This window comes from Xiphophorus maculatus, chromosome 15, assembly GCF_002775205.1.
Source record: "Xiphophorus maculatus strain JP 163 A chromosome 15, X_maculatus-5.0-male, whole genome shotgun sequence".
Taxonomy (NCBI): domain Eukaryota; kingdom Metazoa; phylum Chordata; class Actinopteri; order Cyprinodontiformes; family Poeciliidae; genus Xiphophorus; species Xiphophorus maculatus.
The window spans coordinates 22,192,010-22,216,061 of NC_036457.1; the positions used below are offsets into that span (position 1 = coordinate 22,192,010).

Consider the following 24,052-nt stretch of genomic DNA (forward strand, 5'->3'; position numbering starts at 1 on the left):
GCTTCATTCCTTTCCACACATCTCTCCCACTGTTCTGCTCGAGTTTGGACTCAAGCTTCCTCCTGTAGTTGTCCTTGCATGTCCTCAGTGTCTCTCTGAGTTCACGCTGGACCCTCCTCTGCTCCTCCTCATCTCCAGACCTGAAAGCCATCTTCTTTTTGTTTAAAAGTGCCTTCAGGTCGCTGGTAATCCAGGGTTTATTGTTGGAGAAGCAGCGCACGGTCCGGGCTGGCATGACAGTGTCCTCACAGAATCTGATGTATTCAGTGATGCAGTCAGACATGTTGTCGATGTCCTCCTCATGAGGCCCACAGAGCACATCCCAGTCTGTCGACCCAAAGCAGTCCTGCAGTGCCTCAGCTGCCTCCTGTGTCCACCTCCTCACCGTCCTGATGCGCACAGGCTGCCTGCTCACTAAGGGGACATACTTGGGAGTCATCCTTACCAAGATGTGGTCCGACCTGCCAAGGGGGGCAGGGCTGTGGCGCTATATGCATCTTTGGCATTAGCATACAGGAGATCCAGCATTTTGTTTTCCCTGGTGGGACAGTCAACATACATAGAGTCAACATACATAGAGTCAACATACATAGAGTCAACATACATAGAGATAAGAAGAGGTGGCAGAGTTCCTTGTGAAAAGTGAGGAAAGATGGTTTGGCTTTAAGAAAACGACATTTGTGAATGAACAATTTGCCCAAGATAATTATTACATTTAGTAGCCTTTCAAATTTATTTTCTTTTCTCAGAGTCCCAAAAATAATATCTTTCTTAGAAAATTCAGGTAAGTTTGGAATGTTAGGGAAAAGCCAGTAGTGCACATCATCGCACAAAGCTTTGCAATAAACACATTCATAGAAAAGATGTTCAGTCGACTCGATATCACTGTCACAAAATAAACAAGTGTTATCATCAATAGCAAATCGAAGTCTAAGGAATTCCTTAGAGGGAAAAACACCTGAACAGATTTTAAAGTGGACTTCTTTGGGTTTTGGAGGAAGAGGAAGATTTAATAATTTGTTAAATATTCTTCCCAGAATAGATAAATCTCTGTGTGTCCATTTATTTAAATGAGTTTTACATTTTTGAAGTTTCTCCCAAATATTCAGATTTTCTAAATCAGATTTATTTTTATTTATATGCACGCCCAGATATTTGACATTGGATTTTAATTTAACAGCAAGTATCATAAGACTCATGTGCTTGCCGTAGCTCCGGATCATTTTGACTCGTCAGCCGAAACTCAGATGCACAACAAATACAGATGTAGTACTCTGCTCCGAGTTCAGAATATAAAAGTTAAAAACAGCATAACATAAATAGATGTTTTGTTTTTAAAGCCTCATTAAGTGAAAAATTGCACATAATGAGTGCGCTTTTGTTTTTAAACCAACCAAGACTTCACAGATTTCTGGGAAAAAAAAACTACTGTAAGATTCACAATAGATTTCAACTTAATAGAGACAAAGGTCGCGTAAGGAAACAAAAAGGAATTTGACCATCAATACTTGAAGAACCTTGTAGATCTGTTACGACTGTGAGCTGATGAAATCGCGAGCAGGTGGTGGTGCAAGTCCATTCAAACGTTTAAGTATAAACGTAAAGGAATAAAAATGTCTGAAATTCATGAGTAACTTACAGGCTACTTTGATACGTGTAGCTGCACGGTGACTAAAATTGAATGAATGCATCGCTTTAAAGTCGCAATAAACAACGATGTTCCACCTCACGATCAATAGACGATCTCTGCAGACCTCCAGTAGCCGTTCTCTGGCTGTTGACATTTGGAGATACTCCGGGCTGCTTCAGCGGCGCTCAGCTGTCGCTCTTCATTCTGCATCGTTTGTTTGGTATGAACCCGCTAACTTCAGTGTGGTAACATTCCACCCAAATACGAGGCTGCGGCAGCTAAAGGAGGTCGTTTACACCGCTGAATTTTGGACAGCACCGGTTGCGATACTGACAAATATCCAGGTATGTCTTCGTTCGCCGTGAGCGAGAGCGTTGCCAAAAAGAAGCACGTTCGTTTCGCTAGCATGGAAGAGGAGGACGACAACGACGAGCCGGAAGAGAACACGCTGTTTGACAAGAGAAAGGAGGCCGGTCGGGGGCTGAAGAGTGCACTGAAGGTGGCGAAGAGGACTATAAAGCCGGGAGGAGACAACCGGGGGGTGAAAGTGGTCGGCGGAGGAAGCGGGGCGTGCGGCCGTTGGATGGTCACGCTCGCGCTGTGTGGGTCCTTCTTGGGCTTGGTAAATATCAGCACATTTTATTAATATATGGACCAACTAAAGACGGCTAGCTAATAGCTTAGTTGTTGTGGGGTTTAATTCATACGGTGCGTTCTGCAGGCCTCTTCTAGAATTATGCAAACTGAAATATAGTTTTCAGTGGAAATTGTTTTTATATCTAGAATTGCTTTGTTCCGTTAGTCTGACAAATTTTCTCTAACAACTTCCACCTCAGTCCACTGGCACAATTTGTTATCTAAACTGTGTGGTTAAATGATCAATTTCTTCCATAGTTCTCTAGAAAAATGAGGATACACAACTTCCCAGCTGGAACAACTCACCCCAGTTCCCCCACATTGCCTCCCTGCCATCGAATTGGAGGTCTGTTTGTTCCACAGTTGAAAACTGAGCCAATTTACACATCATGGAAAGAACAGAGCCACAATGGATGATTGGCAGACACTGGTTTTACCTTTCAAAATAAAATGTTCTAGGTGGTCAAGGATTTTTGATTGTTGTCAGTTATGGACAAGTTTGAAAATATTTCACACATGTTTTCATGGTTTAAGTGACATTATTAGTCCATATAGCTAGCTTAATGCTAACTGAAAACTGCATTTTTTTTTTAATGGTGAGAGTGTTTTGTGCCACTATCTTATTCTAATTATATTTTCATTTTCTCACTATAACCATGTGACATTTCCCATTTTTCAGGGAACCAAATCCAGAGTAATTATCAAGTGACAAAATAGTTTTTTCTGCCAATTTAGGTCATGTACATGTATCGTAACCCCCTCGCCAAAAGACACATCAGAGAAGATGGAGCTCTAGAAGGCAAAATAAATAAAAAAAGATAAATTGCTGGAAGGGAAAATAATACAAGGGTCTCAAATAGTTACATGAAACTAAACTTAAATACAACATTTAATTAGAAGCTTTATGGTCTTTGCCTCGTTTTAAAGTTACTTTAAATAAAAACAGGCTCAACTCTACCCCCATTTTTCTCTGATTATGTGTTCAGTTTTTAACCCCTAAATAAAGAGACATCTCAGTCTCTGCTCTAAATCCAACATTGCTGCATTGGATTAAAAAAATATTGAGAAAGTTTATTTGTATCATTTCTTTCCCACACACTCTGCAGTCTCTATTAGAGACTGTCTTTCTAGCCTGTTTGAAATCATAAAAATCTAAGTGATACATTGTTACCTTACATTCCTAATAATAGTTAGTGTTGTCCTGAGCAGAGTGTGCTTCCTCTAAGTATTCGCTTTTCCCACCGTTTGTTTTATTCCGGCCTTATTTCAAAATGGATTAAATTCACATTTTTTCTTGAAGCACTACAGCAGTGGTGTCTAAAGTGGGTCCTGGAGCGCCGGCATCCTGTGTGTTTTAGTTCTCTCCCTGGTTTGACACCAGAATCAAATGATGGCTCATTAGAGGCCTAAGAAGAACATTGACATGGTGAAAAGGTTGTTACTGTTGGAGAACTAAAACATGCACATATCCCTTCAGGACCGACTTTTGGCACCACTGCACGCAACACTCCATAAAACCAACATTTTGGTTTTTTTAGACATCAATTGACATGAATATTCACAACATTTCCTCAGCACATCTTTGGCAATAATTTCAGCTTCAGATCTTGTTGGATATGATCCTGCCTCTCATTGGTCAGTTTGGTCTTTGCAGCTCCATTTGCAGAGATGCTCAAACAGATTCCAGTTCCTGTGTCCAGACTGAGAGCCATGAAGTTGGTTTGTTGCAGAACCTTTTGCTAACTAACAAACCCGTCGGGTGTTTTGCTCTTGATCATCCTCAGTTGTTGCAAAACCTATTTATATTGGCTTCTTTTTTCAGTCTGAACTGTGTTCACTTGCTAATATTGGCTGTTGGATGATATTTTGCGAGCTGTAATAAGTAAGTGTCGGGTTATCAGCCAGCTGTGGGACACTGCCGGCCGAGTGCAGCAGTGTCCTGCACAGACAGGATTTCCATAGTTGCAAAACTTGCTCTGCCACAGCTCTCAGCACCTCAGATTACCTCAGCATTACTCAGAAAACCGTCAGCATGAACTCCTAGATGTCGGCCTGCTGCTGTTTTCTTAACGTCTTCACTTCAGCTTGCAGGAATGAAACATAATCAGCTCTTTGTTCCCACCGCAGCACCGTGGTTAGCTCTAGGGAAGCTCGTCCTTTACAAGAACCAGTTCAAAGTTCAGCTCACACTGATCATGCTCAATAATTTTGTTAATGTATTCATGGATTATAGCTTGTAAATTCTTATAGTAATATCAACTCTCCTCCACGTATTTTGACTAATAACATTTTAAAATGTTTTTGAGCAAATAAGCTTGAGAACATTGGTTTGGTTTCCATGTTGGTATCATGTCAATCCCAATGATGTTCAGTCATGCAGACTTTTTTTTTTCTCTCTCCAGGGAATGGGAATCTCGGTTCTTGGCCCCACGTTTGAGGACCTGGCAGCCAATGTGCAGAAGAACATCAGCAACATCTCCTACATCTTTGTGGGCCGTGCTGCCGGCTATATCGGCGGATCTCTCGTCGGAGGCATTCTGTTTGAATTGATGAACCCTCATGTCCTGCTAGGTGACCCCTGACCGTGGTGTTTTTGTCTTGGTGGCTGCTGGTGTAGAGCTGGGTCAACACTCCCAGATGCATGCATGGCGGGAGCTAACAGCTGACTCTGTGCTTGCAGGAGTCTCCATGCTGCTCACAGCGTTTGGGATGTTTGCCATCCCGTTCTGTAAGGAGGCCCTGTTCCTCACTGGAATCATGTCTGTGGTTGGGATCTCTATGGGAGCCTTAGACACAGGTAAGACTACTAGGCAAGATGCGTCAGTGGGCTTAAAGTTTTATCTCAATATTTTGTGGCTCTATTGCGATAACAGTAAAAGTGACGATAAGGACTATTTATTTCTTTTTTTTTTTCTTTTTTTTTTTTAGTAACTGTAAAACTATGACTGCAAGGCATAGCAATCACACACAAATACTGCTCTGAAAAACATATTCACATGGAATGCTTATTTTAGGACGCCGTTCATGTAAAGAACTGCACTTAACCATATTTTAAAATTAATTGGTATTTTTTGATACTTTCAATGGAAAAAAAGTGGAGAAAGTAGTAAAAGTAATAATCCATATGAAACGAACTGGTTTTTTTTTAAAACATGGCTTGGAATTGATCATGGCAACAATAAATCAAAACACTTATGATAAATTTATCATGTTAAATGATAAACCATACAATAAATCCTTCCCTTATCAATCAGAGTTAGCTGAAGAGTCAGAAATGAAACCTCCAGCAGAACCAGAACCAGGGCCTGAGATACAGAGCATGCACACAAAAGGGACAGAACTGAACCAGAACTTCTGTTAGTAGCAACAGTATCTCTGTTAGTGACTCATTTAAAAGTGCAGCATTATTCTAAAACATGTTCTGGTATGGTTTCTTTTTGGATCCTCCCAAACACTGCTGTTTGCAGTGTGTGGCTTTGAACTGTAGTAAAATAGCACTACATGTCATTTTCATTCCATGGTCTACATTGGGCTGGTTGGGACCTACTTTTCGACAGATTTTCTGTCCTAACAGGAGTTTGTTTCGTTTCTAACCAGAAATCAGATTCTGCACACAAAACTCGAGTCTTTAATGGACTCCTAAATTGCACTCTGCATAATTTACGGTGTACTTTGCTTTTTTTGAACAACTTAAAAAGCCAAACTTACCTTCACACAACAGCACTGATTGGGCCCTTCTTGTCAACAGTCATTCACTGTCTTTCCTTCCTTCAGGACACTCATTTGTCTTGTCTGTCATGTTCTACCTGTTAGTTGAGTAAGAGGCTACAGCTGCAGAAACATTAGCCGTTAGCATGTCTGGCTGCTGCTGTGCTGTTTGCATCAACTTTGTATGGCTGTTCCTGCCACGATTGGTCCAGCGTAAAGCAACTCTTATCATTGGCTGGTCATTTTTTCTCTATATTAAATGTTTATGTTGACCTTCTCATATGTCTATTTAGGACAATTGTTTCACAAAATATGTTATTGCCTAGCACTAAGTTCCAGTTAATATGAAAATAGTTACAGAAGTTATTATCCTGCTTCAGAAATCTAGGTATTAGTCAGAAAATGATTATCTCCAACTTCCTCTGTAAGAGGTCAGAAACCTTTCCAATTTCTTTTCATTTTGGTCAAATAAGACTCTACAGCTGCAAATGTTTTCTGACCATTTGAAAAAGGATGACATTTCATTTTTGATGCATATCTACAGAAGGAAATTTATTTTCTACTCAATTTTAGGTTCTAAATTTGAGAAAAACGTCAAACTGTGCACATTAACATACAGTGTAATTTCTGTATTCATTTATTACACGGCTGAACACATTGTGACTGCACAACATGGAAACATCTTTCGTTCAGCTCAACTCCGACTCAGACTTCACTGTTTTTACCATGTGATTAACAGCAGATGAATGAGTTAACAATTGTGTGTTAAATCCTCAGTCAGCATTCTTGACCCCAAACGAACCAAACTTCCTGTTTTTAACCTGCTGAAGCATGTACATTGTTTACTTCCATATGTTTACATCTATATGATGATTTGTAGTTGCTGGCAGCTATATACACACGATCATTCAGTTTGCAACATGATAAAACCTGATAAATAATAACATGGCTGCCCTTCTAGCTGCAGGTTCTGGTAAAACAGGCTCGTCATGTTGAATATTTCCTGGTTTTGGAAAGTCTTCAGTGTTTGCGGTTCCTGCTTCCTCTTGACTGCAGTGGAGCCTCTGCCTTCTTTATGCACAGTGATCTGAGCAATGAAACTAAGTAAATGCTTCTCAGGAAATGTTCAACATGCTTCATCTTAGTGGTCCTGTTATTAGAAATAGGTCTTCATCCTTCTGATGAGTTTGAGATGTGGTTGCAGATCATCATTCCAGCCTGAGAGGAACATCTCAGATTCTTTATCATGACTCCAGGCAGTATAATTCAGTCAAAGTGGTTTTATTTGTTGGTAAGACAGTCTGGAGGACTTGAGGATGATTCTGATGCCTGTTCCTGCTCTCTTGGGATGAAGTGACTCTTAGTGATGATTTCACTTAGTTTGAGACTGATGCATTAGATGGTACCTTCCTATCGAGAGCCTCTTGCAGGAAGCTAAGCAGTCACCAGTAGAACTCATCATGGGATACTCGGTGCCTGTTATTTAGGGATGCACCGATGTAAAGATTTGGGCCAATATCAGATATAAATATTGCTGTTAAGGCCAAAAATTCATATTTCCCAATATTGTATACATTATAATTCAATACCCTTTTAGCACTGAGATGGCCAGGCCACTGACTTCACCACTGCTTCAGTTAAATCCCCACAATTCTTTGCTGCATCACTATCACATGACCAAACATCATGACCAACCTCCTCTCTCAAATGACAAGTTTTATTCATCAGACTATCGGCTCATACCGATGTTGGTGCCAATCTATTGGGCTAATGGCAGTAGGAGTTCTGACTGGGTTCCCTCGGTCATTGTGTCGTTGACACTTCACCCACCTTGCCTGCTGGTGTTGGTCAGAAGGGCCGATGGTGATACGGAAGCCTGGCCCAGGGCAGCTATGGCTACTATTCAGTAGCTTGCCATCATCAGCGGGAGAATGTTTGTTTTAATAGGTGAATGACTGATTTCATTGTGAAGTGCTACACAAGTCTTAACAATTCATTACATCGTGTATCCTGTTGTTGTTTTTAGTATTTTCAGTGATGTTTTTATGTCTCCTGTGTTTCAGGTGGGAATGTGCTCATCCTGAACACATGGGGGGAGCAGTCGGGCCCCCACATGCAGGCCCTCCACTTCAGCTTTGCAGCAGGGGCCTTTGCGTCCCCCATCATAGCCAAGCTGTTGTTTGGCTATGATGGAAACAGCAGCTCTCCGGCCAAACCCACCAACCTGCGAAACGACACCTTGACAACTGCTGCTCCCACCATGAACCACTACATCCACGCCAAGAGCAGCACCCTGAAGTCCATGTGGGCCTACATCGTAATCGGCTCCTTCCTCCTCTTCATCTCCTTACTCTTCGTCGTCCTGTACTCCCGCGGTGGCACGGCCCGGGATAAACCGCAGGTGGCGGCAGGGAAGCCCAAGATGGCCAAACACCACCTGGCTCTTGTTGTCCTGCTTTTTTTCTTCTTCTTTGCCTATGTGGGTGCTGAGGTGGCGTACGGCTCCTTCATCTTCACATTTGCCAAGGACTACGCCCACATGCCTAAGGCTCACGCAGCCGGCCTCAACTCCCTGTTCTGGGGGACCTTTGCGGCCACTCGGGGGGTGGCCATCTTCTTTGCAGCCTGCATGTACCCTGGCACCATGATCCTCCTCTGCCTGGTGGGCACCATGGTTTCCACTCTTCTTCTCTGCTTTTTCACCAACCACAATGTGGTGCTGTGGGTGGGCACGGGCCTCTACGGGGCCTCCATGGCGACCACCTTCCCAAGTGGGATCTCCTGGCTGGAGCAGTACACCACAGTGACGGGCCACACGGCAGCAGCCTTCGTGGTGGGGGCTGCCACGGGGGAGATGGTCCTCCCAACTCTGGTGGGATTCCTCCTTGGGATTTTTCCCAAGGAGCCTCTGCTGATGTACCTGTCCCTCATCACCGCTGTCTTCACCTCCATCCTGTTTCCCGTCATGTATAAGGTAGCCTTGGCGCCTGGCACTACGGGCAGGAAGCTCCGCGTTGGGGGCCGGATGGACGCTGAGAACGGCGAGGACCGCCAGGCCCTGCTGGACTCTGGAGCCGCCGAGGATGACGAGGAAGAGGAAGAGCAGAATGAGGCAGATCAGTGGAACGATGCAGACTTTGAGGTCATTGAAATGGACGACACGTCGAGCGTTAATTCCCCCACCAAGGGGTCGTCTCCTCCAGGTGGTGGTGCTGTAACGAGCCCTGCAGCAGACTCTCCCGCAGGCAAACTGCAGCTGTCACTGGACAGACAGAAAAGAGACTGAATGCTGTAGCGCCATCTGCTGATCCTGCACTGAACATTACATGAGCCATGCTTGTTCTCATTTCTGGCCCAGCATTTCCATGGAGACTGAACCCTGCAGCTCAGTTTGAGCTGTTAACAGAGGCTTAGAGACAGACTTCCTGCTCTGCTGGTGCCCTCTGCAGGAGACTCCCACATCTAACAGTTCAGTGCATTCCTGAGGACATGCCCCTGATCATCCAGCCAATCAGCTGCCAGACTCATGTTTGAAGTACATTTTGTTGCACTTCTATGAAGGATTTTGTTTTTATGATGCAGTTTTGTCATCACTGTGAGTCACTTTGAGGGTTAAATCTGAATTATTGAACAAAGTGGCTTATGAATACTGAGTTTTTTTATTATATCAATCTCAAACCTCCACCCACAACAATGTCGATTAAAAACAATCAGAAACCCTTCAATATCTTCAGTTTCTACATTTTTACAAACAGATCCTGTGTGCGGCTGTGCGGAAAGCTGGACATAAAACCATATATGCACAAAGAAATGATAAACTCTTCATGACAAATTATAATACAGTATTGCAACAGTCCCATATTGATAAATGAGTTTCCAGTTCTTACACTGTGAAGTTCATAGAGAGGAAACATGGCAGGATTTGAATTCATGGCTGGAGATTCAGTTTTCAGGTTAATCCACAGTGAGACAGTAGTAAGATCTGCACAGGAAAACTTCAGGTTCCACAGTTTGTAAGGATGACATGAAGTTAGTCTGTGGTTGATGTCAAACTGCTGCAGTAGATTATCCCAGCAGACACCAACTTCACTCAGCAGCTTATGGAAGTGACCGTAAACAAGCATGACTGACTAACTGGAAGTTAGTGCTGTTAAAAGAATGAATAAAAAACAATATGAGTCTAATCAAAGCACCATTCAATAAAGCATCAGCGGGTAGCACCAAATCAGTCGGGTTTCCAAAATGTTCAGCAGCCAATCAGAACTGCTCCAGCAGCTGTCGGAGGTATGGGGCCTTGGAGAGCTGCCTGTTGACCCGGGACAGCTTGTAGAGGACGGGACAGTCCAGGGACACACATGGAACATGTCGCTCAGTACAGCTGCTGCAGTTCCTGCAGATCTAAACACACACGCTCATCAGTAACAATACCAACTCATTACCTGTGATATAACAATCTGTAAGACAGAGGTTCCCACACAGAGTTCTCTAATAAAACGGAACACAGACCAGTCTATATCTAAAAGATTTTACGCGACTGTGCCTAAAATCTCTGTACAGACTTTCTCAGAACGCCGCAGTATGCGACATACTGCATCCTGATTGGCTAAGCTGTGAGGTAACTATTGTTCAGACATTTATTGGCTCCTCTGGTAAAGATATGTGCAGACTTGAAAAATTCAGTTTTCATTACAGTAAAGATCTGACAAACAAAATAAAATCTCACCTTTATTTTGACAATATTCATTCAGTGAGGAAAAAAAAATCCCAAACTGTTCAATTATTGGTTCCTCTGCTGGCACTCTGTAAAACTAACTCCCTTCATCATCTAATACAGAGGATTCCTACTGATGTTTCATGCCTAAATCCCACATTTTTCCAGGCTTACATTTCAATGTTTTCTGAAGGTTTTAAAAGCTAATTCTACAAACACAAGACATTTACTGAGCTTAAAAGAATTGAGGTTTGATTTGTAGATTCCACAATTCATAAACAAAATGCTAAAATGTCTGAATAAAGGTCATTTCATTGATTGATATCTAGATGAAAAACAAAACAAAAACTCCAGTGTTCTGCAACTTTTAGACGCATTTCTACTTCCAACACACCTGAGTCATCAGCAGAACCTGACTGCATTCAGACATTAGGCATTCAGGTATGTGTTGGACAAGAAACATGTCTAAAGGTTGCAGAAAACCAGATTGTGAGGTCTGGATTTGAAGATCCCTGTCTTAGAGAATAGCTTGTTAACAGTGGTGCCTTCAATTGTTTATGCTAAGAAAACCTTTTAAGCTATGCTGCCCAGCCCTACGTTCCTGTTTGCTGGGCTAAAAGAAAAGGGTCTCTATAAGGTCATATTTACACCCCAGAGAAAAAGTCATGGATTCTCTGAGAGCCACTGTCCCACAGCTTTCCAATATATACATAATTCAGGCATTTGATGAATTATGTACGTGAACTACATGTTTCAAACTTTTAGACAGTGGCTCTTGAGGACTACAGTTGGAATCCCCAGACCTTAATCTCTCTTCGATTTAAGCATAAATCCAAAATTATTTTAAGAGTTGTTGTGGGTACCAATAATTGCACCATCTATGATTTTCTAAACAATAAATATTTCCTAATCAGTACTTGTCCCGTTTCATATTCTAAAGGTGGACTCACCTTGAGCAACTGCTCCTGCTGGCTCTCCCACTGCCTCACGTCTTGGTACAGGGTCACAGCCACCCGCTGGGGGTCGGCTCTGCACTGCGCGCACACCCCTAGCTGGGTCAGCTCGTCACACACAGGGCAGTGGAGCGTGGTGAAATACTGAGAAATGGTTCCCTTCCTCCCAGCGGGCTCCTCGCCCCCTACCGCAGAGGAGCAGGATGCTTTCTGGATCTGATGATCAACGACAGACAGAAACAGCTCTAAACAACACTGAACATCCTCTGCTTTTAAATTCCAACAGCTTCAAGTTTGACACAGCCAACTGGTCTGAGTTACACATGTCAGGAGCTTCATCCCAGTAACACTGGGCAAAATCTTTCCCTGCAAAACCTGAGAATTAAAAGCCAGATTGCGGTTCCGGAAGATGGCGGCGTAGCAAGCGGTCGACTTTGTTGAACTGCGCACCATATATTCTATATTTGAGCAGAATACCACCATCTTACTAAGACTTTTCAACTAAATGTGGTAAAACGAACGCTGATAAACGCTCTTCAGACTCACTCCAGCACAATGCCGCCCAAAATCCTGAAGAAAATCAACAAGACCTGCGAAGTAGAGTCTCAACTGGCTAACACAGAGCCAGCTGCTGAGCTGCCAGCGGCTGGCGGGGCCACCACACTCGATCCTGCTCTTTGCCAAGTTTTTGAGGAAATCACTGGGAACATTTCATCAGAAAGTAGACATTCTGACTGAAATGCTTAAGAGCCAGGCCACGGAGATAAAGGAGCTGGTCCGACACACTACAGATGCGGAGGACAGGATTGCAGCTCAGGAGGACGGCCTGGACCAGGCTACGGCCCGCATAAAAAAGTTGGAGAAACGAATGGCACAACGAATCGATGACATTGAAAGTAGAGGCAGGAGAAAGAACATTTGGGTGCTCGGTTTAAAAGAGGGCATAGAGGCTGACCCTGGAGCCCTAAAATTCTTTGAAAAATGGCTGCCCGAATTTCTACAAGTTGAGACCAAGAGAGGCCGGGCGCCCCACACGCTGGCTCCACAGCCTGGGCCTACACAGAGACCAAGACCGGTGCTGATCACATTTCATAACTACCGAGATCAGCAGGTACTCCAAGCCACGCGGTGTGTGGAGACCAGCCCCTGATCTATCAGAACTCTAGGATCATGTTCTTCCAGGATTTCTCGGCAGACACCATGCGCAGGCGGGAAGGATTCGATGCGGTAAAGCGACGGTTGCGGGAGGCAGGCATCCAGTACCCCCTTCTTTATCCGGCCAGGTTGAGGATTGTACGCGATGGGGAGGCAAAGATTTTTATTTCGCCAGATAAAGCAATGGAGTTTATGGACAGGTTAGGCTGAAATAAAGCCAGTGGAAGATTATGGAGGCAAAGATTGTGGATGTATGGAGAAAACTCCATCCTGCTGGAAAGGAATACACTTTCTACTCCAACCCCCACAAATGCCACACACGTATTGACTATTTTTTTCTCCCTTTTTTCTCTCTCTAGTATTTTTGGGTGGAAGAAGCTTATTTTGGAATATATCCCTCTCAACTTTCTAACATGCCTCGTCCACTCTAAGACTGACATTTTTGGACGCATATGGAAGCCCTTCTTGGATTATGCTGAAGGACACGTGTCTACCATCCTGTCTCGAGCGTTCATAAATGCTTAGATGTGGACTATATAATGATGGAAGTATGTATGCCCCCTATTGTATCCTTTTGTCTCCTCTGGACTGCACTGCTGAGCTTTTATGCTGTGTTATGTTGTTGTTATTAAAACAAAAAATTAATTAACATATCTATATAAAAAAAAGCCAGATTGCTCTCTCCAGTCAGTCTGGATGTTGACCAGCAGATGGCAGTAGTGCTCTGTCACACAAAAAGCACTGACTTCAAACAGCATTTCATTAATGAATCTGATTGGATGCTCAAGAGGAAGCAGAAAAGGTTTGTCCTGCTCTGTCTGAAACCAGCCTGGCTTTACTCTGACAACAATGGTGGCTGGGCTTTTATTTGTTAAGGCTTTTTCTTTCAATAAAGTTATTTTCTTATTCTGAAAGTTTCCATGCGAGTTAAAACTGTAAAATGAGTCCCGACCACTCACTCTGGGGAGCTCCTGGTACCATCCAAACACGTCCACTCCGATGAGCTGGAACAAGCGGCCCAGCGGCGGCAGGATCTGCTTGGTGATGTAGTAGGTGGCGTTGAGGCGCAGGCTGGGGTCCAGCAGCACCTCCATGGGCCGGCGCACTAGCTGGATGAGGGGCACGCCGGGCATCCCATACACGATCACATAGGGGACTCTCTCGCCCACGCGAGGCTCCAGGCGCCGGTCGTATGCCATCATCCGCCTGAGAAGCCACAGAACACCAGAACCTGATGGATTGGGCTGCCCACTGTGACTCTGCTGCCTCACTGCTCTTAGAAACTAAATGAACTCTCCTAGTCTTTAGGAATGGCATATTTTCTACCATCTGACACCAAATCCCCCCCCTCCTATCCCCATAAGAGCTGAGTTGCCTAGCAACAGACACAGGTAACTATAAACCAGGCTGCTGCAGGAAGACAATGAGCAGTGTGGGGAAAAAAAGAATAAACAGGTTCATGCTGCTCAATTCTATATAATCAGCTGGGATTTCAGTGTGCATCGTTATATTGGTAATGGTTAAGGGTAGGACTAAGCTAACTATGCCTAACTGAATGGATGTCAAGTCAAAGTTTAATATCGTCAAAAAAATTCCAATGTATGTGGGTAAGTTTGTTTTAACACTTCTTGTGTTCACCAAATTAAGGTAATGGTGTGTCCCTATAAACACTCTAAAAGTCATAATTCCCAATAAGTCCCAAAAGCATAAATGTGTGTGTGTGGGTGTATGTGTGTAAATGAGTGTTTTGTTTTTAAGCGTTTCCACACAAACACACCTGGTGAGCTCCAGGGCAGGCACGCAGGCTCCGGGCCGGTACGAGCCGCTGCCTCGGTACTCCTTGGCAAAAGTTAGGTCCTGCATGCTAGCCCGGCCGTCCAGAACCTTCACACACTGACGCTGGACAAACTGCTTCACCTGACTGATGTCCCGTGTCTCAAACAGCAGCTTAATGGAGCGCTCCAGAATCTGGGACACATGAACAGATATGAAGCTGCAATACTGACTGGAAGAAACAGCAGTGTGTTGTCTTCAGGTCATGAAAAGAAGCGACACATTACAGCTGCCACATTCCCCTGAGTGACTCATGCAGGCAGATCAGGGGAAACCAGCGGAGGAACGACTCTGGCACGGCTGTGATTGGTGCAAAGAACTGTGACAGCAAGAGGACAGAGGTTTTCCTGTTACCTTGGAAACAGCGGGGCATCCGTCGCGACGCACCGTTTCTATCCCTTTGGCATCAAACACGGGTTCTTTTTGGTCCAGGCTCTCGTACATGTAGCCCACGTAGCGCTTCTTTGTCTGCAGCACGCAGGGCAAATACACCTGGAGCACAGAAACACAGTGAGGTTCCCGTCAGACATCACGGTCCAGCTGCTGCTGGAGTCTGTGTGTTTCTGAAGCAGCTCCAGTTTACCTTCTCAAACTTGAGCTTGACAGGTTTGGGGTTGGTCGCGGTCACGGCCTCTGCGATTTCATGGCCGATCTTGAAGGCCTGCTCCTTGGTGGCTCCTTTCAGCAGAACAAACATGCTGTCGACACATGACAGAGACAAACATTCACAGTCTAGTCACTGGCAACCTGCAGGCAGCTCCACTTTCTCATTTTCCTCAATCCGAGTTCATTTAACAAAGACCTAATGAGCCTTCTTCGTTTCAGGAAGAAGATGTCAGGAAGGAGAGCATTGCCTAATTGTGCTGTCACAGTTTTACACTTTAAACTCATTAAAATGCCTAAAAAAATGTAATTTTATTGTAATATTTACAAAAACTATGAAAGGAAAAATAACACGGTTGATGGAGCATAAAGAGAAACAGTGAGGAACTCTGAAGAAGAAACAAAGATAGTACAGTCCGACATCTCCACTAATCATCTTTCAATCTTCTCCTCCTCTCCTTCCAGAGTAAAACAGCTCTGCCTGAAGGTGGGGTCAGTTAAATGTCTCGTCTCATCAACCTTCCCTGCTGTTTTTTCATGATAGATGTCAGACATGATGGATCTGAGGCGCATCCAGAACTCATGTGTGGTGATGGACTCTTTAGTGATTGCTATTCCACATCTCTCCAAATCTGAATTCCTTCCTGACTTCTAGGTCAGACTGACCCAGTCCATTTGACACAATACATTTCTTTTAGGTTAAAACATATCTTAGTGCGAACCAACCAAACAACATAATTTTTAACTATTAATATAATTATATTCCTCTACAGGGGCAGTCAGTCAATATCAGGAGTGTGTGTGAGATGTATGACCTGCAGGTGGGGGTACACGTACTCATGGTGAGAAATCGTACCTGTCTGTGTCTCCATACACGACTCGGGCTCCCCACTTCTTGGTGTCGTTGACCAGCTTGATGGCTCTCTCCAGGGTCTCCCTGGCTTTGTGGACAATGCTGTCTCCCACCTGCAGAAGAACCACAACTCCATGAAACCTGTCGGAAACACACTGCAGATTTGAGATATTTCATCCTCTTTGTGAAATATCTCAAGCTCAGTTGGACTGGATGTTCACAGTATTCTGTGAACATCAATTATCAACCATTGCCACCAATTATCACTTGGCATTAAGTGAGGACTTTAACTAGGCCATGCTTTCACACAAACCGTTCCATGTTTAGAGCTGTCATCGTGCTGGAGGTGAACCCAGCTCAGGCTCTCTGCAGTATAACAGATATTCTAACAGCTGCCCAGTCAACAGGTTCTCCCACCTGAGGCGCAGATCTGTGCAGCTCCTCCAGGGTTACCATGGAGAATTAATGCTCTCCTTGCCCAGCCTGTCAGGTTAGGTAGACCCGTCTGCTGGTCTTCATGATGGCGGTTGTTCACTGATGTTCTCATTAAGACTGACATCAAATTACACACAAGCGATCCTTGGATGGACTTGATTTTATTTAGGAGAATCAGATTTTTTATTTACCAAAATGTCAGAAAACCACGTATCCTCTTACCTCCAGAGCAGAAATACATACTATTGGTCTGTCAAATAAAATCTAAATATCAAGTTTGTGGTTGAAAACAATGTGAAGCTGAAGCATCATACGTTCGCAGGATTCTACATGTAAGATAGAAATGCATAATCTCCCTATGTGGTGAGAGTTGGGTTGTTCAGTGAACAGGATGGATGCTGATGGCCTCACCTCCACGCTGGGCATGCGTCCTGAGTAGTTTGCTGAGGTGTAGCCAAAGGTGACGTTGGCGATGAGCTTGAGTCCAAGCTGCCGGGCGTCCAGCAACCTCATCAGGGCCTTGTCCTGCCTGTAGCTTTTCATGGACTGCTTCACCATGATCCTGGTGCTCAGGATCTCCTCCAGCATGCTAGGAAGGACGCCTTTACGCACCGACGACTGAACACACACACACACGTACAACTTCAGTCCGAAAAAATAAATTTTCCCAGACAAGCTTAGGGAGACCATTCTGAAAACAGCTGAGGTAGCGTTTCTGGAAGGTGTCGGAGGTTCAGAGGGAGCCGGACCTTTATGAAGGCGATGCCGCTCGGGGACACGGTGATGTCATTACGGAGCTGGTGGAGGAGCTCAGGAGGAACCCGCAGGGAGGTGCAGCCAAACTTAAATTCATCCGGTCTAAATAAAAGAAAAAGGCAACGACGTTCATTACCATGGTGCTCAAACTGATGAGCTCTACTTCAAAGTCTTCAGTAAGAAGAATGAACACATTACAGCAAACTTACTCTGCTTTGTGATTTAGAAAGTCTCATAGAAAACAGATACACACTCTCCATGGAGTACACATACACTGCTGTTAGCAGCGAGTGCTACCTGCGATAATCTCCAAAATGAAATACAAAATTTTTGACATTTCAAAATATTCTAAAATAAAAGCACAAAACAGAACTGACAGATCAGAAATTTATAGAACTGGATTTTGAAAATAATAAGCCTAAAAATCACTGATGGGTGTTAGTTTGCTAGGAAATACAGTCGCCATGGGAGCCATCTATTCTCCTGTTAGTGCAGTTGTATAATTTAAATAAAGAGATCAAAAAGAATTTATAAGCTAAACTAGACTATACAAATAAAAAACTTTTAAAACTCCTGAATCTTGAAGGTTTCCATGTCTTCCTCTGAATGTGGAGCAGAAACTCTGCCAGCCACTACTTTATTATTATAATTATTATTCCTCTGCAGTTGCAAACATATTCATGTTGAAAAGAAGTGTTCACCACTCCTGCTGTTGCCATGCAACAATATTAACCCAGCAGAAAAGCTCAAATAACTAGTAAGAGTGTGTGTGTAAGCTGCTCTGAGCTTTGAGTATGTCTGTTCAATTCAAATTAATGAGGGAACAAAGCAAGGCGGGTTCTCGGTCGGTGCAGGTGTGTGTGTGTGTGTGTGTGTGTGTGTGTGTGGGTCTTGTCCTTACGTTCCCAGGCTGTCCACGTGGCCGAGGCATGTGGAGAAGCAGTAGTTGTATGCGATGACGATGGAGGGGTACAGTGACTGGAAGTCCAGCACCACCACAGAGTTGCTGTAGAATCGGGACTCGGGCTCCATCACCAAGGGAATGCACTGCGGCGCCCTCTGCTGGGCTCGCTGCTGCACGCTGGGCGTCACCGGGATGTAGTTCAGGGGCTTGGCCACACGGAGCATCATGGACTCAACACGGTACTGAGGGGAGGAGGAGACTGATGACTGCAGGCAAAATGTTCATGAGCTTCATAAGTTAAAAGTTAGTTTGTAACATTACTGCTCATCAATATTCTTATATATAGAAATTAGAGCAAGTACTGTCACAAACCTATTTTAAGTGATTGGTTGTTCAGGAGGTGAAGAAAACAGGATTTTTTGGCAATAGTTGCAAGTTATCAAGGGTTCACACTAACACTCTTCAATGTGGAAGTTGCTACTGAAGGAAGACTTGAAGTTATCCAATTTCAGAATCTGTAAGGTGTCGACAAAGGAAGTCAGTGGAAGCAAAATCTAAAGCCTTGTATTTTACACAGCGGGGTGTTAAGATAAATGAGTTAAAATATCAATTCCAAGTTTTTGTTTCATATATACTGGAACCCTGTTTTACAACATTTGTTCAGATTAATAATTAATGAGCGCTCATTACTGCAAAAACAGAAAAGTGCTTCAAGATAGTCAGACTGGCAGATCAAAGCAAACTGCCATACAGCTCTGATCGCTGCATTTCTACAGAAATAAATCAATAAAAATCACCTAATTTCTTATTTAAGTTTAAAATGTAACAAATATGGCTGAAAGGCTTACAGAATGTAAACATACTGCTTTCTGAGTGCAGCTGTGTTTACAAAACAACCTTAAACAGCTATGCTAAATGTTTAGCAGCCTTGTAAATACCTGCTATTGGGTTGGAAAGTGAAAAATCCCCAACAGTTACCTCACAGAGAAATGCTGCAGCACAGAGATGCAGTGTGTTTCAGGACACTACTAACAGTGTGTGTGTGTGTGTAGGCGCGTGTGTGTGTGTGTGTGTACCTGGGATCCTCGAGTCAAAACATGGAGGAACTGGATTCCAAAGAGCCGGGCCAGCTCGCTGGTTCTGCCAATGATGTCCTGCTGCTGCAGCAGCTGCATGGTGCCGTGTAAACGACTCACATAATGATCCACCATTTTCCACCTGCAGCAACATGCAGATCAGAGGACACAGCCTGCTTTACTCCAGAACAGGTCGGGTCAAACCTTCACTGCTTCTGTCCACCCAGCGATCCCTGACAGGCCCGTTTGGCACAGCAGAGCGTTGGATAACAGAACATGGGAGTGTGTCACTGTGCCGGACCTGTGCAAGTGTGTGATGTGGTCGAACCAGTCGGACAGCGTGCGGGGGCTGTAGAGGGGGAAGCGCTGATGGAGCACGTGGAAGGCCACGTTCTCAAAGCTGTAGTTGTTCAGCGTGACCTGCAGGGCCGAGAAGATCACAATGAGACCTGGGCAGGAGCGAGCCATTATGTCATCATTCATCAATTATTCTGATGATTAATCGGAAAAAATTGGCACATTTCTGGAGATTTTTCAATTAACTACTTTTTATACAATATTGAAAATATATTTGAAAGATGCAAATCAACAAATAATTCACGGCAAACATTTTATTTCCTAAAATGCAATAACGGCATTCCTTTACTGAAAGCAACAAAGGATGCACCTGAAGTTAAAAACATCAACAGTACAGTGATCTGTTGATTCATTTACAGATTAAAACCAATTAAGAATTGGAGAGCAACAGGTGCCCAAAAGGAGATTTTGTTTTATAGAATTTGAACCAGGTGATGTCAAGACTGGGCAACTTGAGGAGTTCTGGGTAGAACAGATTTATCATGAAAAAGACTCCAAACATACAGCTACAGTAAAGATCTAAGTACATTTGTGTCTTAGAGTGGCCCAGTTAAAGTCGAGGCATAAATCCAATTGAGAAATAGCAGCAAGGCTTGAATTTTTTTTGCTTACAGAGACTCTCCCTTCAATCTGACTGAGCTTTTCTGCAAAGAGAAATTTATCATAGAAATGTGGCTAAAAGCAGATGCCTGCCATCCTTTATTTGACAAAAAGAAAAAAAAATTCTAAATACATTTTTTCTTCTACTTCGCAATTGTGCACTAATTTGTGTTGGTCTATAACAATCCCCAGTAGTAAGTCCAGGAGGTTGAGGTTAGAGTTAACGTGACATTGAAACTGTCTTTTTAAGATAATGCCAGATACTGATGAAAAGAACAAAAGTCTGTCAAAACATTTTTGGTGGCAATAAATGATTTTTTAAAAATAGAAACAGCAGGTCACCACAGCCTGAAGAGAGAAAGCTGGGAGAGGAACCTGCCTCGCTCTTCATCACCCTCCACAGGTTGAGGGTGACGCGGCCGATGATGTTGATCTCAGTCATGGTGTCGGCTCCGTACTCATCCCTCTCGGCGGCGAAGCGGTTCTCCTTGGAGTCACCTGAGGACACGCAGAGCCAGACAGAAAACCAATTAGAGAGGCTGGCAGCTGCCTGAGGCGCTCCGTTCAGCTGGAGCACACACACAAACCCACTGTCATGGAGACACACGTCTGTCCACACAACACACACTGTCCATATGTGCTACGCTCGGTCCCAGGGAAGCTGCGTTAGCACTATCAGCATGTTCAAAACAGAAACCTCTGTCTCTTTCACCCCCCCCCCCACCCCGCACACACACACACACACACACACACACACACACACACACACACACACACCCCTCCTAACATCAATGTTTGGATTTCTTTTAGAAAGAGAGGCGGCTCATAAAACTCATTCTCTGGGGAGCAAAATCATAAAAATAAACCCCGACTGCAAATTAACACATCAAACTCACACTGGAAAAATCTTTTCCAGAAACCAATGTTGGTTTTTATGAACCAAAAAAAATTTAACTGCTGTTGAAACTTGTTAGATCCCCAGTGCAGAAAAGTTATCAAAGATGTGTTAAAATTTCTCTGTGAGGAGGCAGCAGCTACTGAATCTACACCATCATGTTTTCTTATTTTCAGTCAACTTTAACTGATACAACAGTAGCAATTAGATTACTATGTTTGTTTGCAAAAACTAACTCATTGTTTTCAATGTTTAACATAATGAAATGTTAGTGGGAATTATAGATCATTTTAATTAAGGATGGACTTGTGCTTTCACTGTAAGCAAGACTAAATGCCAGTTCTAGTGATTATTCCAGGTTAGATTGGAAAGTTTAACAGAGTTTATTCACCAAGACATAAATGAAAACAGCTCCCAGGATTGTTACACGGTGAATGATTTTTAGTTTGAAAGTGTGTCTGGTTAATGCTCTTTGTGGTGAAAAAAAATCAATAAATGTTAAAAAAAAGTCCTGACTTTGAAGTGATTTTAATTTTGTTCTGCAGTGTAACCATGGTGAAATAATTACATTATGACAGGCCAGAAACCTCTTCTCAAAACAAAGTAGCCCAAATACATGGAACTAGTTCATATATTTAAAATTTGTCACAGTTACACCTTTAAGTGCATTTGGAGTTTCTTACATATATCATATCTTGTAATTACAATGACAGAATATTCACTCATAGTTTCATTACTGCTCAGAGAAAAAATAAAAAGATTTTCATCTTTTTTATTTTCTCCCTCCTTCCCAAACACCATGATGTCTGAATAAGTTGTCACAATTTTTTTAAATCAATTACAATCACACAGTTTATAAGCTCTAATAAACTGTGACTGCTCTGTAAAATTCTGAGATCAGTTTTCAAAGCCCATCCAGAATGGGGATCCTCCATACCACTGCAGTATTTCTTTCACATATTTCACAATGTAACAGGTTTAGTGGCTGTAATTCATTTCCAAAGCAGAAACACCTGCAGCAGCAGAAATGACCTCGCTCAGCGTCGCAACTTACAAACCCAGCAGCACCCAGAAGTGGAAATGGTTCCACTGTGGAAAGGTTCTAGTAAATTATGTTCTGGAACTAAGAGGCCATTGAATGCATTGTGTTTATTATCAGAGGAGATATCAATAATTGATGCTGTGATTTAAAGGTACAGTATGTAACTTTTATTAAAAATATGCTTGACATATTTGTTAAAACTGTCACCATATCGTGCCAGTTTAATATGAGAGATAATCTGTGAAAAGATCAATCTCCTCCTCGTCACTGAGCTGCTATGGTCATCTGAAGAAATGCACCACTCCAAAAACAACCAATCAGAGCCAGGAGGAGGGGCTTAGTACTGTCAGTCAACCTTGTGTATGTGCTGTTCAATGTGCTAATGGTGGACGAACAACTTACTATTATGGGAAAAAAACTGTTTATCTGGCGGTATTGGTGGCCACGCTAACTAGCCTAGCATTCAGAAAAGCATGTTATCAGGAAGAAGCTGTACAGGCACATGCAAGGGTGATTGACAGCTCTAAGATCCGCCTCCTCGCTCTAATTGGTTGTTTCTAGTTACCAGTGGGAGAACTGAGAGAAGAGCTTGATTTTTAATTTATTTAATTTCCCTTTGGAATGGATAAAGTATTTTTGAATTTGAATTTAACAGATTATGTGCATGGACAAAGTAACAGTTTCAACAAATATGCAAAAAATATATTTTTTATAAAAGTCACATACTGCAGCTTTAATAGTGAAAAAAAAAAATGGACATGTTAGCAAGCATGTTTCTGTATAATGATGGGCAGATTATGCGTTTATTTCTCTGAACTGTGAAAGCCTCAAATCATAAAAGCATTGATTTGTTCAGAAACTGGAGCAGCGTGAACCTGAACCACCGAGGTGAGTCCTGGAGGTACCTGGAATCCGTGACAGCTGCTGGCAGAGGTCCACTCCTATTGCAGCGGCGCGTTGAAGAAGGTAGCCCCATGAATGCATCTGCACCTCGTATCCCAGCAGGATGTCTGGGTCAAACCTGGAGAAACAGCATGCAGACTGAAAGCAGGATCAACAACCCTCCTCCATCTGACTGGTTCACTCTGATAGAACTGTAGCACAAACCGTCCCCAGTCAGTGAGAGAACACACACCTTCTCATGATGGCAATGAGCTCCTGAAACAGCATCTTCTCCTCCCTGGCGTAGGTAACTTGTAGCCCAGAGACTCCTGACCTGACCAGCAGCGGTGCCTTCGATCTGGGACCTGCAGACGGATCCCAACAGCTGCATCAGCCCAGGTTCACTGACATGACTGAAACACTGAGGCTCACACAGTAACACCTGGACCACTGACTACAGGCTTTATTACACCAACCAAAGCAAACAGAGCACATCAACAGACTGAAGGAACAAAACCATCAGTAGGGGGCAGTAACAGGAGACATTATCAGAATTCAGACAAGATATATTTCATTGCCACTCCACCATAAAATGAATAAAATGTTATTTTTACCTACAAGTGAAAATTATTTGGATAGTGTTGACTGTATTCTGTATGTTTTAGAAGCAGCATTCAGCTTCTATGCACCACAAATCTGGAACCAACATCCGGAAAATTGCAAAACATCCATAACACGGGGTTCCTCTAAATCTAAACTAAAAATCCAGCTGTTTAGAGTTGACAAATTTGTTAAATTCAGTTCCATTACCACTGTGTTCAATGCGTGAATTGTTTGTGTTATTTCAATACGACACAAAAAACTAACAAGCCATTGTTTTAAGAAGGTGACAAAATAAAGTATAAAAGAGAACAAAAGTTTTCCATTGGGTTGGTGATTAGTTCACACTGCTCACCCGTAGGTCTTTTAATAATAATAATAATAATAATGTTATTATTATTATATATTTATCCTTATTCATGG

General features: G+C 43.1%; 2 protein-coding genes across 2 annotated transcripts in view; one reads left to right on the forward strand and one right to left on the reverse strand.

The window, feature by feature from the left end:
- The first annotated feature begins 1,789 nt into the window (after window positions 1-1,789).
- Window positions 1,790-9,509, forward strand: mfsd4b (major facilitator superfamily domain containing 4B). Its single transcript, XM_005814986.2, has 4 exons — window positions 1,790-2,252; window positions 4,669-4,837; window positions 4,947-5,063; window positions 8,038-9,509. The coding sequence occupies exons 1-4, from the start codon at window positions 1,977-1,979 to the stop codon at window positions 9,258-9,260; spliced, it is 1,785 nt and encodes a 594-aa protein (XP_005815043.1). The 5' UTR covers window positions 1,790-1,976; the 3' UTR covers window positions 9,261-9,509.
- Window positions 9,510-9,614: 105 nt separating this feature from the next.
- The window catches only part of rev3l (REV3 like, DNA directed polymerase zeta catalytic subunit), a 56,862-nt gene continuing 42,424 nt past the window's right edge, over window positions 9,615-24,052 (reverse strand). The window contains exons 18-32 of the mRNA XM_023347919.1: window positions 23,283-23,394; window positions 23,053-23,168; window positions 20,590-20,708; window positions 19,555-19,673; window positions 19,254-19,395; window positions 18,175-18,419; window positions 17,267-17,375; window positions 16,929-17,135; window positions 16,086-16,195; window positions 15,210-15,324; window positions 14,981-15,118; window positions 14,571-14,761; window positions 13,753-13,999; window positions 11,636-11,854; window positions 9,615-10,372 (exon numbers count right to left, since the gene is read on the reverse strand). Of these exons, the coding sequence (XP_023203687.1) occupies window positions 10,232-10,372; window positions 11,636-11,854; window positions 13,753-13,999; window positions 14,571-14,761; window positions 14,981-15,118; window positions 15,210-15,324; window positions 16,086-16,195; window positions 16,929-17,135; window positions 17,267-17,375; window positions 18,175-18,419; window positions 19,254-19,395; window positions 19,555-19,673; window positions 20,590-20,708; window positions 23,053-23,168; window positions 23,283-23,394 (2,330 nt within the window). The 3' untranslated portion in view covers window positions 9,615-10,231. The remainder of the gene's footprint in view (window positions 10,373-11,635; window positions 11,855-13,752; window positions 14,000-14,570; window positions 14,762-14,980; window positions 15,119-15,209; window positions 15,325-16,085; window positions 16,196-16,928; window positions 17,136-17,266; window positions 17,376-18,174; window positions 18,420-19,253; window positions 19,396-19,554; window positions 19,674-20,589; window positions 20,709-23,052; window positions 23,169-23,282; window positions 23,395-24,052) is intronic.

What these genes read in the sequence shown, in the direction of transcription:
- mfsd4b (XM_005814986.2), top strand. Translation starts at nt 1,977, where the DNA reads ATGTCTTCGTTCGCCGTGAGCGAGAGCGTTGCCAAAAAGAAGCACGTT. An exon ending in GAACCCTCATGTCCTGCTAG is followed by an intron (nt 4,838 to 4,946) that starts GTGACCCCTGAC and finishes CTGTGCTTGCAG; the next exon opens with GAGTCTCCATGCTGCTCACA. An exon ending in TATGGGAGCCTTAGACACAG is followed by an intron (nt 5,064 to 8,037) that starts GTAAGACTACTA and finishes CCTGTGTTTCAG; the next exon opens with GTGGGAATGTGCTCATCCTG.